The sequence below is a fragment of the Excalfactoria chinensis genome, chromosome 2 (assembly GCF_039878825.1).
Source record: "Excalfactoria chinensis isolate bCotChi1 chromosome 2, bCotChi1.hap2, whole genome shotgun sequence".
Classification (NCBI taxonomy): domain Eukaryota; kingdom Metazoa; phylum Chordata; class Aves; order Galliformes; family Phasianidae; genus Excalfactoria; species Excalfactoria chinensis.
In genome coordinates, this window is record NC_092826.1 from 117634174 (window position 1) to 117651520 (window position 17347).

General features: G+C 38.2%; 1 protein-coding gene across 5 annotated transcripts in view; it reads right to left on the reverse strand.

Moving 5' to 3' along the window:
• ULK4 (unc-51 like kinase 4) overlaps nt 1-13791 on the reverse strand; it is a 202287-nt gene extending 188496 nt beyond the window's left edge. For 3 of the 5 annotated variants that reach the window (XR_011902735.1, XM_072327362.1, XM_072327359.1), the window contains exons 1-9: nt 13548-13618; nt 11348-11546; nt 10168-10267; nt 7838-7977; nt 5307-5466; nt 3001-3102; nt 2108-2191; nt 1145-1220; nt 480-569 (exon numbers count right to left, since the gene is read on the reverse strand). Coding sequence is in view for 4 of the 5 variants with exons in the window: in XM_072327362.1 (XP_072183463.1) it covers nt 480-569; nt 1145-1220; nt 2108-2191; nt 3001-3102; nt 5307-5466; nt 7838-7977; nt 10168-10267; nt 11348-11485 (890 nt within the window). In the remaining variant the exon portion in view is untranslated. The other 2 variants (XM_072327360.1, XM_072327361.1) reach the window with 2 other exon arrangements.
• Nucleotides 13792-17347: the final 3556 nt, after the last annotated feature.

Consider the following 17347-nt stretch of genomic DNA (forward strand, 5'->3'; position numbering starts at 1 on the left):
GCATTAGATTAATGCTGCATGCTATAAACAAAGAATATGGGTCAACTACATTCACAAGGCTAAAAAAGCCTATGATGATGTGCTAGATAGGTTTTTTGATGACTTGATATTAATGCATAAAAACAAAGATGAAATCAACTCCTTTATAAAGGTTCTAATAAAGCTTCTGAAGAACAGTATTGTAAGTCAAATTACTGTTCATCACTGTTATATAAACAAAAAAAATAGCATTCCATAGCAAGAAGAAATTAGTCTACAGAAAGCAAACACTCTCTCACACTGATAGGATACTGTAGTTCCTAAGCACCCCAAACTGCTCACTGGATAGTGTAAAGCTTAACTCATCAATTATTTAACGAAATTAAAATCCTAAGCAAAATTCAAAGACTAAAAAATTTACAGGAAAATATTTTAAAACTGTACTATTTATTTCTTTGTTCCCATGTATAGTAGAAGACATCTGCTAGAACATTAAGTACCTTGAGCCCTGGCTGTCTGAAGAATCACTGTCAGGATGGCTAAGGGAGTCTTTCCAGAATGGATGTTTCAATATGTCTGTCCAATTGAGCCTTTTGAAAAGCAATAGACAAACTGAAAAAGCAGTGGCAAAGTACAGCTACAAAAGCATATCAGGCTAGGTTCTGAATCCAGTGATACTACGAAGCAACTATTACTGTTCTTAGCTGGTATGTGGTCAACAAATAAGTTATACAATAGACAAAATGCTTTGTCTAAAATTGAAATGGATCATTCATACAACACAGAGAGATGAGATTAAGGAAACAGTTCAGCCAGTCCCAATATTTACATTACTCTATAAACAATTACATTATAAAAAAAAACAACACTGTAATATCTATAAATTAAAGTCTTATAAAACAAATATTTCCATTGCTCTGGAAAACCAAAGCCATCCACGTTTAAAAGCTATCATACCTGTTAAACAGTCACCTATTTAACACCACACACAAAAACAGAAAACCATACAGAATTAATGTTTTGGTTAAATAAAGTTTTGCGAGAGAAAAACGCAAGATCTCTTCTTTTATGAAGGAGAAAATTATTTTTTTCATTGTCACCAGGTAGTATCATAGTTATTATTTTCTCCCAGATACAAAAAAGGAGATGGAAACAACCAGTTTACCTCTTCTGGGGATCCTTTTGAAGCAATCCATAAAGTAAGCTAACAAACTCTGCGGAAGGTTTCTGAAAAGCAGAACCTGAAAATAGAAGGACTTAAAAAAATAAGAACTGGACAACAGAATCAACTGTCAACTATGACAAAGTAAATCAAATCATTATCTGAAGATGACAGTAAAGAATTTTTATTTAACACCAATTTGACCTGGAAAAAAACAAAGAACACATCAAAAACACTAAATATGAAGTATTTCTATTAAATTGATCTTCAAAAAGATGATGAAACAACAAAACTTGGTCAAGCTAATTTTTTTTTTAATTTATACATTTATTATTGTATTTTTATATATTCACAAATTCATATATTTTTATAGTTCATATAAAAAATATGAGCCTTACCATCATCATATAACTATTAGATTAAAACAGAGTAGAGTTGAAAATTGTGCTAATTGAAATTTAGCCTAGCTGTAGTAATTTTAGGAAGACTGTTATTGCATCCTGTTACACAGAGGTTTCCAGAATTCTTAGCTAAGAAATACTACTTCTGAGAGCTCAAAATCATGAAATACAATCAATCAATTTGCTTCAAAATAAAATTTCCCTTACAAATGAAACAAGTAACAGTTTTAACTCAACAGGTTACCTTTCTGCTGTACTACTTTGAACTGAAATTAGAAACTAATGAAGCGCCTCCATGAATACCACTGATGCCTTGAATAACAAATTTCCAAAGTCCCATCCCAGAATTTATGTTTAATCCTTTACACTAAATGATGTACCTGTTTTATCAAGTGAAATGTAAACATTTATCATTAACGAAAGATGTTCATAGCAAAGGAAGGGCAATGGTAACATACACTTGGGACAGCTAAGCAATTCCTGCAATCAGATTCAGAATAAACTCCGCAAAGCAAACTGTTACTATTGATTCATTTTGTCACATTTAACAAGAACAGAACATTACCCTTTGGCCTAGGTGGCAGTGGATCTTCATATAAAATCTTTTCAATTAATTCTGAAAAGTTCTCTGAGAAGAATGGCGGTCTTCCTAGAAACAAATGGAAGTTCATTTCTCAGGTTACTCAAATTTCAAAATGCAAATACGATTGTCGATGCAATTGTATATAATAAGCTCATTTTCCTAAGGAAACATTCAAAGCAACAAACATCTTTGATCTGAATTCTATTTTAAAGGTTCATTTAAAAATAAATCCTTGGATTAAATTCTTCTACCATGAATAGCCGAAGATACCAAGGACAGAATATGTTCTAAAGAAAACTTGAGGTAGGCCATCATGAATGCTCTGTATGAAACAATAATGAGACAGCAGCCAAAGAAGGTCAAAGCAGAGTACACTGATCCAACGGATCTGTGTATTGTCTGAGACTTCAGAATACTGCACAGTAATTATTTTGCATTGAAAATTTCCTTCCAGCTACAGGCAACGCTAACTTTATCTGCAGGAAAGCCAATGACTAGCTTTAGACTAGTTAAAAGTTGTCTCCCTCAAAAGTCAAATTATGGATCCAGGGTTTAATACTGAAGAGATTAAAAATGGAACATTGTCCAAGCACAAGTACTGCTACAATTTTAAGTCCTGGTATCTTCGGAATACAGGTTGGTTAATATCACTACATTTGGAACTTAGTCAGAAGCACAATTTTATAGTATTACTTCAGTTGATCGCTTTATAAGCTGTTTTTCTTAAGCATACTTAATGCAGCTCCAAGAAATTTTTAAAACCTCTCTTAAATTTATCTGTCTCAACTTCCCTAAAAAGTAAAAAAGAACTTAAATCGGGATCACAAAGTAGGTTTCATTATCATGGATATTAAAGAAATACACAAACTTACAACCTGAGAACATTTCGTAAAGTAAACATCCTAAGGACCACAGATCACTGGACTTGGAGAAGTCTTCTCCCTTTATTACTTCTGGAGCTGTGTATAATGGAGAGCCTACAAAATACCATACAAATACACTCAATTGAACATTTATCCTGTAGAACACCTAAAACTCCACCTCTAACTCACTGAAGCGTAGAAAGAATCTTCACTTACAGGTACGAAACATGAGATACCAACTGTAATTTGAAAATATGCTCACTGGTGTTGTAGGCTAGCAAGAAAACTCCAAGAGGAGTGATTCCCCAGAAAGAGATCCTTCCCCAGTGGGGGTCAGCCCTTAAACAAAGATTAGGAGAGTTGCAGCCAGGCTCCAACCCTTCTGGTCACAAAGCTGAATTGCCTTCACCTGCACTCCCATGGCTGACTTTTTTCCTTGCCTCGGGTGGTCAATTAGAGGTTCAGGCTGCGATTCAACAGTTCCCATACAACTTTATGCTTATACTTTGCTAACATGATTAATGAAAGAAAAAACTGTTAGAATAAATAAGGTCCATAAATTAGATCATTGATCTAGTTATACCTATTCTAAATACTAACTAGTTTCTCCAAAATCCCCATAAAAGTTACAAAATCTCAGCAAAAATGTAAATTCCACAATCCTTTAAGGAGCTTATTTTGGATTTTGCTACCCATTTTAGTTATTTTAAGTGAAAACAGGTTATTAAACATATATACATAAAAGCTGATTTGAAAGGTAACAGGAAAGAGACTACATTTGCATTTATTTCTGGAAAAAAACACAAAACAAATCCTGTTCTTGGCCTTCATAACTGCAGTAGCTGCTATCTGCAGGAGACAGCATTGATAAAGCTCTTTTTGTTCCCATAACACATTGCCAAGATTTCCAGTGTTCCAGATAATAGCAACTGCTATGATGTCTCATTATTTGGGAAACAGAGGTCTCCGAGATGCACCAAGGCACAAAATATTGAAAGATTCTGAAAAGTAAAACCAAAATTCTACAGCTTTTTTATTTAATGAAAATGTAGCGCAGCGGTTGTAGCCCATTGGATTTGCATGGATTTTTCTGCAGAAATTAAAGCACAGTAACAGCTTTCTCATACTTCAAAAAGAAAAAAAATTATGTAAATGGTACTGAAACAATCATCATACTGGAAATTACTTGGACCATTTGCAGCAAAAAAGTAAGGTGAAAATCCTATGTCAAAAAACACAAAAGCCATTCTTTAAACTATTGTTAAATGGATACAAAATCTCCAATCAAAGTAGCAGGAGTTGGGTATAGCGCTTACTGAACTGTGCTTACATTTAACATAAACTTAATGGAAATTAGTCCTAGACCCTTGAGAGACCATCTGCAGCACATACTTTTTTCATATATGCTAAGTACTAAAATTATAATTTTGACAATTAGGAAATCAGCATTTCTGAAGCTTTAGTGATTTTCTTATTTTTATAATTCTACTACTTATACTAAATCGGTCATATGTGAAATGCATCAAGGACCAAAAGTAGTTCACAGATTTTTATTTTTTTTTTTAAATCCACATTAGTTTTCATTAAAAAGTGAATTTGATTAAGCCTCCTTAGCAAACCCAAATGAAGAATTAGCATTTCCAATTCGCTAAGTACTTTGAGCCGTTCCAGATTGCCTTCATACATGATATTTGCTCAGGATAGAAAGGCAGTTTGTATATTGGACGGTACGAGATGTCAATTGCAAAAAGCAATTTAAAATAATCCAGTTATGGGGAAATCTTACATACTATGTTATTTTACAATTGCTTACATATAAGCTTCAATCCAAAAATATCATGAAGTCTATTTAGAACAAGACAGAAAGGTAAGCAACTGTTAATCTATCAAACATTGTATGACAGAAGTACATTTTTCCAGTGCTTAAACTGTCTTAAGAATTACGACTATATACTTCTAAACAGTTTCTCTTCTTTCTCCTCACTTGCTGGTGTTGTTCCCTCTGTGTGTCACAGTCCCTCTTAACAATCTTCCTCAACAGCAAAATTTTTGTTCTGAGCCTACTTGGGAAAAAAAAAATCCCCATATGCTGAATAAATAAAATCTGCTAAAGAAAACTTGCATCTCACACTCACAGGCCAACACACTAATATTTACAAATGTTCACATAACAGAATTATTCTGTTTCTGTAGGAATGTAGTAAGCCACATCAGAATTTTGAACAGCTACCTTCTTTCAGTCTTCCCTCAAAAACTGTGTAGAGCGTCGACTTCTCCCGCTTTCATTCTGTTAATTTTAGCTAGTAAAAATATCATACCTTGAAGTCTGTTTTTCAGGTGTCTTTGTGGAGCACTTTCAACAACATCTCCTGTATCTTCAGATCCGACTAAAGTGAAAAATTCTTCCAAGTTTTCTCCATCTGCTTTAGCCAAGCAGAAGTTATTGAACTTCAAAGTGCCAGGCCCTTCCAGCAGAATCTAGAGGAATAAACATAATCCAGCATACCAGCTATTAACACTGGTGTCTACACTAATTTCCAATACAAACTGTATTAAATCACAATACTTTAATCATTTAAGTAAATAGAGACGATCACTGTAATATCTAAAAGCACTGAGAAGTTTAAGTCAAAACCAATCACCAAAAACAGCACATAAAGTGACAACACAACCATTAATGGTTCCATTCACACTTTTGTTCAGACATTATTAAGCTGAAATGAATGGTGATGGACAATGTTAATGTAGAAAAGCAAAAATAAGAGTTAAAGTAAAAATGTGTTGAAAAGTGAAAGGACTGTAAATGGAACATTGGTTCATTTGAGGCAAAAAAATAAATAAATATGATTTTGTTTTTAATTTTATGCTGGATAAAAAACAATTTTGATAATGATAATTTTTCTGCAGAGTCAGTGATTGTTTTCCTAATTAAAACCTTTATAATCCCACAAAAATTGTCTGGAAAAAATCACTCGGATATGGGGAGAGGGGAGCAGGAGGAGAATTTTGCACTCTGTATTCTGTGTTCAAAAAAGTACTTTACAGTTTTTACATTTTTTTTTTTTTTAACACATTCTTCTTCAGAAAAATACAGAGGCATTTCCATTATGTTTTATTTACATATCCGCTTCTATTTACCTCTCTTTTACCCACAAATGACAGAAACCAATCATGACTGTGCAAGCCGCTCTCTGTAATTTTTCAAAGGTCTTGGAGAACTGGGGAGGTGCCTGAAGACTGGAGGATGGCCAATGTCACCCCAGTCTTCAAAAAGGGCAAGAAGGATGACCCGGGTAATTATAGGCCAGTCAGCCTCACCTCTGTCCCAGGGAAGGTGATGGAACAGCTTGTGCTGGATGCCATCTCCAGACAACTGGGAGAAAAGGAGGTTATCAGGAGTACTCAGCATGGGTTCACCAAGGGGAGGTCGTGCTCGACCAACCTGGTGGCCTTTTATGAAGATGTCACTAGCTGGGTGGACGGGGGGAGAGCGGTAGATGTAGTCTACCTTGATTTCAGTAAGGCTTTTGATACGGTCCCCCATGACATCCTTATAACAAAGCTGAGGAAGTATGGGATAGATGAGTGGACGGTGAAGTGGATCGAGAATTGGCTGACTGGCAGAGTGCAGAGGGTTGTCGTTGGCGGTGCGGTGTCTGGCTGGAGGCCTGTGACTAGTGGTGTCCCCCAGGGGTCTGTGCTGGGTCCAGTCTTGTTCAACATCTTCATCAACGACCTTGATGAGGGGATAGTGGCCACCCTCAGCAAGTTTGCTGATGACACGAAGCTGGGAGGATTGGCTGACACGCCTGAAGGCTGTGCGGCCATTCAGAGAGACCTGGACAGGCTGGAGAGCTGGGCAGTAAGAAACCGGATGAGGTTTAACATAAGCAAGTGTAGAGTCTTGCATCTCGGTAGAAATAATTGCATACACCAGTACAGGTTGGGGGAAGACCTGCTGGAAAGGAGCTCTGCTGAGAGGGACCTGGGCGTCCTGGTGGACGACAGGTTGGCCATGAGCCAGCAGTGTGCCCTTGTAGCCAAAAAGGCCAATGGCATTCTGGGGTGCATTAAAAAGAGCGTAGCCAGCAGGTCAAGGGAGGTGATCCTCCCCCTCTTCTCTGCCCTGGTGAGGCCTCATCTGGAATACTGTGTCCAGTTCTGGGCTCCCCAGTACAAAAAAGACAGGGATCTCTTGGAAAGAGTCCAGCGGAGGGCCACAAAGATGGTGAAGGGCCTGGACCATCTCCCCTACGAGGAGAGACTTAGGGAACTGGGTCTGTTTAGCCTTGAGAAAAGAAGGCTGAGAGGGGACTTGATCCAGGTTTATAAATACCTGGGGTGTGGGAGCTATAGTGGTGAGGCTGGTCTCTTTTCAGTAGTGCGTGGGGACAGGACTAGGGGCAACGGGCTGAAACTCCAGCATAGGAAGTTCCGCACGAATGTGCGCAAGAACTTCTTTACGGTGAGGGTGACGGAGCACTGGAACAGGCTGCCCAGGGAGGTGGTGGAGTCTCCTTCTCTGGAGATATTCAAGACACGCCTGGACGCCTACCTGTGCGACGTGGTGTAGGGAGCCTGCTTTGGCAGGGGGGTTGGACTCGATGATCTCTAGAGGTCCCTTCCAACCCCTATAATTCTGTGATTCTGTGATTCTGTGAAGTCCTACAGAAAACTCAGACAGAAGGGCAGCCTGACCTCTTACAAATCAAGACCAATAATAGAATTACTGTTATGCAACTGGCTTCCAATATTAGGTAATTCTCTCAAAACCAGTACAATGTGAATAAGATGCTGATTACATACAAAGCAGTATGTGATATCCACCATAAATAATTCTTCTTGTTACCTTTCCAGGTGTCAGCTCACAAAAGATAATCCCAAGGTTATGAATGTGGTGTAAACCAGTAATTAAATCTGCACCAAATTCTCGCACTACGTCTTCAGGTAGATGTTCATCTTGAGCAATAACTGATTCTAGAGAACCACCTGAAATACATGTACACATGGTCAGAAAAGGAATTACTTGCATGGCATTTGCTTTATATGCACAATGACATGATGAAAGTCTTCCAAAACTTTCAAGTAAAAAATCATTACCAATACACATTAAAAATATCAAAATGTATAGATAAGAAAAATCTACTTCCAAGATCATGGAAGAATCACTACAATTACACTGAGTGCATGACTTTAAAGAACACTTTCACACTGATTTATTTTACAAAGGAAGAAGAAAGGAAAACATGAAACTCATACGGTCAAAATGCAATAATAACCCAGTGGGTTTATTCAGATGCCTTCTGCACAAGACTAAGAAGTACCAAGATTAGGCTGTCAGTATCTGTGAACAAGCAGTAGAATTAATGAGACAGAATTTCCCACCGAATTCACAGACAATAAAAATAGTAAAATTCCAGAGTCCTGGAGCTCATGGAGAAAGATAAGAAATATTTTATTGCAAACCACATAATATTTTCCTGAGCTTCTTTTTTCCTCCTTTGCTTACTAATTCATTTCAGAGAATACTGAGATGCTAAGGTTTTTCACCACACTACTCTCCAAATTACTCAGTGATGCTGAATCTTAAAGTTGCTCTAAGTCTTTTTACACTGTTTATAAAAATCAGTCATACCTTTAGAACCAGCCTCAGAATATATGACTTAGTTAAGAATTTTCCAACATTTTAACACTTTCATAATGTACTTTATGCATCTATATACATATACCAGGAAAAACTTATAATGAAATCAGCAACACAAAAGTATGCTACATTGCCACTGCGAAGCAAGTATCAAAACCAGTTTTCAAGGCTCTACAAAATTAGTATGAAATTCAACTCTCATTCTCTTTACATTTGCTGCTAAGAATGTCTTGAAGCTAACTGCTGTAGGAAAACAGCAATTCTAAGCGCACAATGACACAAGTACAATTTGAGGCAGGTCAGGCAGAAGCTTTATTAACTATGACCACAGTGAGAGAACATTCAGGGAGTTTTTTTACCCCCCCCCCCCCCCCCCCCCCCCCGCCTCTCCTGCCCTCCCAAGTGAATGCGGAGACCCACTCATACACTGTTTCAAAGAAAAGAGAAGTGAGGAAAAAGTCATATAAGCATTAAGAAAGCCAGGCGTCCACCCTTGGGAGAGATGAACTCCAGCCAAACATTTACAGGCTAACTAGGCCAAATACCCATGCCCGGCAGGGATGGGCTCCATAAATTGCTTGCTAACTGCCACAGTTCACACTATAGTGTGTAGCAATTGGACATCCATTGTTAGCTTAGGTCAGACCTGGGGATTGAATACAACCCCAGACTGCTAGCTGTTACTTGAAATTAATATCTTTTTAGTTAGGATAAATTTCTTTGCCAGTCCTCTCTCCAATCTTTAAGAACTTTATCCCCACACCGCAATACTGCAAGATACAATACACAATAATTGTTATTCTTAACAATAGAATGTCCGCCAAATAAATTACATACATGCCAATTTGTTAAACTAGGCAAATAGGACACGGCCTTGACATCAGCCAACTAACTTTAACTGTAATAACTGAAAGAATGACCTGACTATTTTTCAGGTCTTGTAGCTTCACCCATAATTCTAGGTAGCAGTTTGTAATATTGGCTCTTACTATTTAACAAACTCCACATATTAAAATATTAACATGCTTCATTTCCACAATTGCCTTTCTTTCTACATGGAGGAAAGCATACTTATTATCTTCTGCTTAAGACATACAGTCACAATTGAAGAAAGCATTAAAAGAGTTCTTTAAAAATCTGATGCTAACCTACCAAAACACCATTAATTACTAAATACAGCTTTGGGCTACCAGTGCATCCAAATTAATGTCTTAACATCATTATTTCCTTACACAAATTTTAGATAACTAGATTCCAATTACTCACAATTCGTTGTTAAGTTCCCCTAGCTATTAGAAGCTAGCATTATGACACCAAAATTAGTATTTCATATACACCGTGAAATAGAAGAGAAATATGAGTTTGGTGGATTTCTAACATTTTTAAGCACAGTCACATATACATAACCTGATTTAACTTTTCCTCAAAGATTGAAATACGTATTTTTTATGAGAAACGTTTATTATTAAAAAAAAGCCTTACAAATATCCGTAATATACATGTATATTTATTTTTTATCCATCTGAACTTTTTACCTGTGCATAACTCCATTACGAGCCAAAGATGGTTGCTTGTTTCGTACCATTCATGAAATGTCACTATATTCTTGTGTCTGATTTCATGAGTCAGACAAACCTAGAACAAAGTTTGTCACATTATTAATGGAGAAAAATATCTTCTGTATATGGATTGGAGGAGGACTGGGGACAACACAGCTTTATGCTGGATCACCTATTCATTCCTGTGCCTAGTCCAGTACACTCAGTAGTTAAAAATTCATCTCCAACTCAGATTAATTTTACATGTCAGTTGAGAACAGATAACTTTCCTCACAGACCTTGACCTACTGAACCTTTTTCAAACATATGACAGTTTCTCAGCCAATCAAACAGAGATAATATAGATTTATGAACACTGTTTAACTTGTCTGCATCGCTACTAACAGACTGTAAATGAGAATTTGGAGTCAAACTTGGACATCTACTTTCTTTTTCATGGAGAACACAACTGTGAGAAAATATGGTAAGTATAATAAGGGGAAATAAAGAGTTTTTCCCCCTCAATCTTATCAGGCCAAAGCAATCACTGTGAGTCTCTGAAAGTCTGTATTTCTACCGCACCTGCATAGCCTCATGTCTACAGAAGTCTCTGAATCCCGCCAGAGCCATATGGTACCCCTATGGACTTTCTAAGAGCAATATGCTTTGAAGGGAAAAAAGGTTTGAGTGGAGAAGATTTATGAATCACCAAATAAACGATCACTAAAACAATGAGAGGGAATATTAAACTAAATTTATCAACTGGAAAAATAAAATATTTGAAAAGCTTAACTGTATCAGTTATCATTTTTTATCCAGAAAGCAAACGTTTAAAACTTTGCCAAGCTTTTACAAAGCAAAACTCATCTATTTACAATACTATTCTTTCATAAAAAGTAATTTCTTCTTAGTAAGAAGAATTATTATTTACCAGAAGGCACTACTGTGACTGGATTTTCACAACTGATAGAAAAATAAAGTAAACCACTACACAAACACTTATTTTTATAAAAGTTACCTTGACGTATCATAGAAACAGTAAAGCTGTAAAAATGAGTTTATTCAAGAGCACCGCTAGATGAGAGAAATAAACACTTAAGCATTTGGCATTTTTCTTTCTGCTATGAGAATTTATTTTAAGTTTGATCTTTTCCCAAACTTAGCAGGTACTACTTACCCAGTTTGTTATTTCAGCTCTTTTGCATTTATCAGTGCAAAGAATGGCAACAAAATTAATCGTCCCCTTTCTTCTTCCTTTATAAACGATGGTCTTGTTTCCTCTTCCTATCTCTTCATAAAGAATGAAGTTCTCCATACTTAAGGATGCTTTACTGGTAAGGGATTGGAAACATGATATTTTCTTAAGACAGATAAACCTTTAAAGGAAGAAGGGAAAGAAGGGAAGAAATCAAATGAAAGAAGCATTGATGCATCACATTTACTCTCCCAATTCTTAAGAATAGAAATCATGTTTGATCTTGCTGGAAGGATGTAAGTACTAAAAAGACTTGGGAAATGTGAACAAAAGGTTGAATAGGTGACAATTTTCCACTTGCAAAGCTATTCACACATTCCACAAGTAACAGGTGAGCCAGTAACTACTGATTCTAAATCTTTTACCTGTAAATAAAAATCGTGCTACCAAACTGAAATGTTTACGTTCTACATAAAAAATGCTGGATTCAGGAAATTATTCTAAACTGAAAGCCTTATCAAGTAAAATTGCCATTTCTGCGTGAGGGCATACCGGGCAGATTTCCTCTGCAACTTTTTACCCTGTAATTTAATCCTGATAGATGACTGATTTAATCAGCATAACCAGAAAAATGAACAAAAAGAACCCCAAAAAGAACAAAAAGAATGGGGATTAGCATTCCTAACAATAGTAAGATGCACGTAGCTTTACCAGTTATAGGAGTTGGCATTAGCAATTTTTTTTCATGGATGGAAACAATTGATTTCAAAAGCCTTGTAAATGCATTGACCAATTGTGGGAGTCAAAGAGTTCCACAAGAAAAATTTAGTTTAGTTTATAACTACTATTTTTGTCTCAATAATTTTATATGGTTTAATTTCCATAGTGAAACAAATTAAACCTTTGTCATCTGTCACAAACGTTCCAAAACCAGAATATATTGCTACCTAGTACTCAATAAGCACCTTACAGTAAGTTCTTCCAGCTCCCAACCAACTCCACAATCAATGCCCAGTTCTTCCAACTAGCAATTGAAATATTTCACAGCCATCTGGAGTTGCTTGTTCTCATCTTAACACCAACTTCTTTCATTTTGTTTGTAAAAGACTGTTGTTTTCTCTTCAACAAGACCAGTTCTCAATGTAGTTACCTGACAACCACAGAAAATAAACAGCATATTGCAGTGGATAGTGCAGCAACAAGGATAGAGAGGAAGGCTGGTTAAGCAGTGTTGTTGCCAAATGCCTAATTACAAGCCACAAACTCAATTTCACTAACTTTCTTGAGACACAAAGCTCAAATGACAAACTATACATCCAAATGAGACCAGAAAATTCTCAAGTCTTTGGATAGAACATTATGTGAAACACTCCTGCAACACACACACCTACATCCACAAACACCAAGTGTAAATTAACTTGATTTTATCTCACAGTAAGCAAAGAGCTAGGTATAGCTGGCATAACATTAGAAGGTACGTCTTTTTCTTCCAGTTAACTGTGAAAAAAGATGGGCAATTATGCAATGACCAGTTTGCTAAACAAGGCAGAGAGGCAGGAACAGATGTAGGTCTCTACTTTCCTATCACTGAACTATCCCTTATGTTCTTCTGGAGAACTTGAAAAAAGACCAGAAAAAGTAACATCTTCCTCTACTTCACAAAGATGCCAGAACAGCAGAGAATATCAATCCATTGCTCACCCATGTAACCGCTGCCCCTTCTTATTCCTTTTTTCCTAAGAACCTTTCAAACCTGACACCTGAATCTCATCATATTATAAAAACATTACACAGATGGAAGATACCTTCATGACAGTCCTAAGAATCCCACTCACACAACAAATCATATGAATGTACTGATATGATGCGTGATATTTCCAATTGTCTGACAGAGCAAGGTCAACGACAAACGCATGCTGGGACCCAGTCATCGCGGTCATGGGGCAGGGAAGCCTTGACTGCTACCTCATGACAGGCTATACCTGCAGATAAGGTCTCAACAGGCAGCTCTGCGAGAGGCTACAGGAAAGAGCGCAGCCGTCTCCTACGGCAGGCCTTCAGCCGGGGTGCCTAACGGGGATATGGCACAGCGGCAGCTTGCACTCACGCTTGGGAGCTGAGGCCCGGCAGCAGCGGGAAGGCGGGCAGCTACTGGAGGACTGCGAGACGACAACGGCCGTACCTGCAAGAAAGAAACCGCCCGCCATCGCGCCGCCATCGACTGAACCCAGCGGATCGCAGCACGCCCCGCTGTGGGGGGATATGGATGTTTCCCGACGGGGAACCCTGCGCCACGCACCGAAAAGAAAGAGTAAGGAGGAGAAGAACCAGCAGAACACACGGAGTGACTCGGGAAAATGGCTTGTATTTTTCGTATCCTAGCAAGGAAATGCCGCAAAGCACCAAAAAGGCCTGCCCTCTCTCCCCCGCACACCGCTCCGGTGGTCGCCGCCGTGACCCCGTCTCCAGGAGACCGGGCCGGACGCCGCAGCCGCTATTGGGCCGCAGCGAGCCCACGCGAGGCAGAGCGGGGCGGCGAGAAGGTGCCGCCCGGTTGCCAGGCAACCAACAGGCCCGCCATAACGTTCGGGGGCTGCGGCAGCTGGTGCCGTTATTCGGCGCGCTCCGCTGGGAGCGCGATCCGCAGTTAGCGACGTTGAAGGCGCTCTGTTCCAACGTTGGAGCTGCTGTCACGGCAGTTTGTGAGCGCCCAGCGGGTGGATTCGCAATTACCACAAAATTTAGCCCTCAAAACGTCCATTACCTCTTAACAGTTTTAAGCCCAGCGGTCCATTTCCACATGGTTTCATGAAAGAAAAGATACACTGTCGTTGTCAGGAAGGGTTTGGTGTTTCAAGTGTTGCTCACAGAATCACAGAATTATAGACATTGGAAGGGAGCTCTGGAGACCATCAAGTACACCTCACTGCTAAAGGAGAGTCCCTTCAGCGGGTTGCAAAGAAAAGCGTGTAGATCAATTCTGAATATTTCCAGAGAAGAAGACTCCGTGACCCTTCTGGGCAGCCTGTTCCAGTTCTGTGTCACCCTCACAATAAAGAAGTTCTTCCTGTGTCCCAGTTTGTGCCTATTGCCCCTAGTTCTGTCACTGGGCACTATTGAAAAGAGCCTGTCCCCATCCACTTGATTCCCTACCCATTAGATACTTACAAGCATTGATAAGATTCCCCCTCAGTCTTCTCCAGACTGAACAGTCCCAGGTCTCTCAGATTTGCCTCAGAAGAAAGATGCTCCAGGCCCCAGCTCATCAAAACGTTTGTCACTGTTCAGCTTCTCATGGGCTTGGTAGGGAGTCTACAAATTGATGTGAGGTCAGTGCTGAACACAGACAAGATTTTTGCTGTTCTATTCAAATTACTGAGCTGGGAAGTGCTGAAAAATATTACGTGTGTATGTGCAACAAAATTGATCTTTTCTCAGTAATCTCAGATCCTGTCCCATTTTGCAGCATGATTTCAGCGAGTTGACTACTAACAAAGCCACAGCTTTGAAACTGTCCAGCTCTTCTTTTAATATATACGAGTAGTTGACTAGATATAAATAAAGTGGATATATAAATAGAAGTCACCTAGTTTCTTCTAGTTGACACAATGAAAGTAAGCTTTTGAAGAGTGATTTATTTAGAGTTTCAAAAGCTGTATGTACTGTCTTTAGTTTTGATGAGGGTGACCGATATAAATCAGAAGGAACAGAACATTAGCTCAAGCACATAACTAGTTCCAACAGCAGTGTGACACAGATCTTAGGAAAGCGTTTTAATTGAATTGTCCTTACCTAAGAGGACATAATAATAATCAAGTTACTGCCTTTCCTTTAAAATGTCCAATGTTTTGTCCTGTGCACTGTTTTCTGCTAAATTAACCCAGGTTGGGACTGGGTTTTTATGCAAGGGAGACAATTATCTCCTTTTCTGAGAATGAGGCGGTATAACATTAACAGTCTTTTGAAATCTCCATGTAACAGTGGCCATAGCAGTACTGAGCACAGGGAGACACCAACAAGATGCTTTAATAACAAGGCAGAGATTCATGAAGACCATTTAATTTGAAAGTCTATAATGAAGAATGTTCAGTGCAATTAAAAGCAGACTAAGGGGACTTGTTGATTCATACCTCCCATTTTTTCAGTTCATCTTAGCTAGGATCTATGGGGTTTTGTGTGTGTGTGTTATAAACACTTCATTACATATTTGTATCTTTCTCATTGTCCAGATGCATAATTTCAAAATACTCCAGGCTGGGATTTCTTCTCTTTGTTAAAAGAATCCCTTTGGAGTAAGAATTGGGAGTTATCCCTTCAAAAATGTCACTTGCTTCCTGTATAGGAATTATCTTGAATAATTAACCTATATACAAATATAAATCAGAGGTGTAATTCTGCAACTCTTATCACTGGCCCTTTTCCTACTGTTTTTATCTGTTACTGCTTCGACTGCTGGTTACCGAACATGACTTCAAGCACTGTATTCAACTGCAGGAAACTTTTCTGTGGGAATAATTTCAGTATTGAGGAATGGAATGCTAAATATTCCATTAGCTGTTTACAGCATTTTAAAGCCCTCTGCAAACTCTACAGCAAACTCAGCTTTGCTACTTACTTGCCTAGCTATCATAAGGGATAGTCAGATGAAATCAAATTCTTGTTCTCAAATAAATATATGATCTAATTTAAAGTAAACTGAGATCTCGTGATTGGAACTACGTAGTTCAGGAATGCTTAAACACTTCACTGCTGTGTCCTCAGTGAGTGCTGCGGAAGCTTCTGACATTCTGCCTGGTTCCTAAAAGTCTGACTAGTTGCCTGTATTAAAACACCTCTTCATCTTTTGTTTCCCGTTGGTAAGGAACTGTTATTTAGTTTGTTTGATGCCTGCTGAAGACCCTATATACTTCTGTTTTATTTTGCTACATGGACTAGAATTTCTCCCAGCTCTGACGATTGTTCATGTTCTGTCTTCTCAGTACATGGCATTTCCTACTCCCTTTAGCTTCATCTTTTCCAAACTGACCCCCCTTCCTCTGAGAGTTTCTATTCTCAGTGTTTTGGGTAATTATGACTCAGTTGCCTGTATATAATCTTATGTTCCATTTGCCTTGACAGTTTTGTCACTCCTGGGAAGTACACAGTGCCATTCTTCTGGTCTTAGACCATTCTGGCAGTATGATGGATATGAACATGAGCTCATCTTTATCTCGTGCTTTTTATTCTCATATTCTTTTCCAGCACTCCTGAAACTAGCACGGACTGTCACTGTTTGAGGAAAACTTTGTGTGCTTTTCCTATTTCTCCAGTTCTGTGGTAATGCTATATTGCTTGTCTTACGGTTTAGTCATCTCGTTTTTCTGGTACAAGACTGCTCTCAATAAGGAGTCAGCTCTACTCAGTGGTCTTCCTTGAAGTTGTTAAATCAATTCAAATGTTAATGTTTCAGTATTGTATGCTGCTGATGTTTGGGAGTAGCAATGATTTTTCAAATTATTTATTTTTGAGATTTTTCTTTTTTGGAATTTTTTTTTCCCTGTCAGAGAATTTAAACTTTCCATTGTGGAAATCTTGCACAGCCCTTGCCAGCCTGTTTGTTTTCTTTGTGAGGCAAAAATTACTAGCAGTCTCTTATAATAAGAGTGCTGTCAGCCTTGCCTCACTGGATCAACCTGTAAGGTCACCTGTTGTGCACGTATAGCATGCTTGTGTTCCCTTTCTCCATTATGCTTTGTTTATGTCTAAGGTTGGAGAGAGAGATGATAAGATAATCTGCAAAATCCAATACTACCAGGGTTAATACCTTTAGGGGCAGGCATAGTACAATCTACTTTTACTTTCTCATAGTCATAGTTTCCTTGGTTTCTTTCTCTGTATAAGATGCTGGAGTAGAAAACATCCTTCTCTTATTTTTGTCTGTGTTTAATTTTATCTATTAATAAAAAGGGTCTTGATTCTGATGAATGACCACAGCTTCTAACA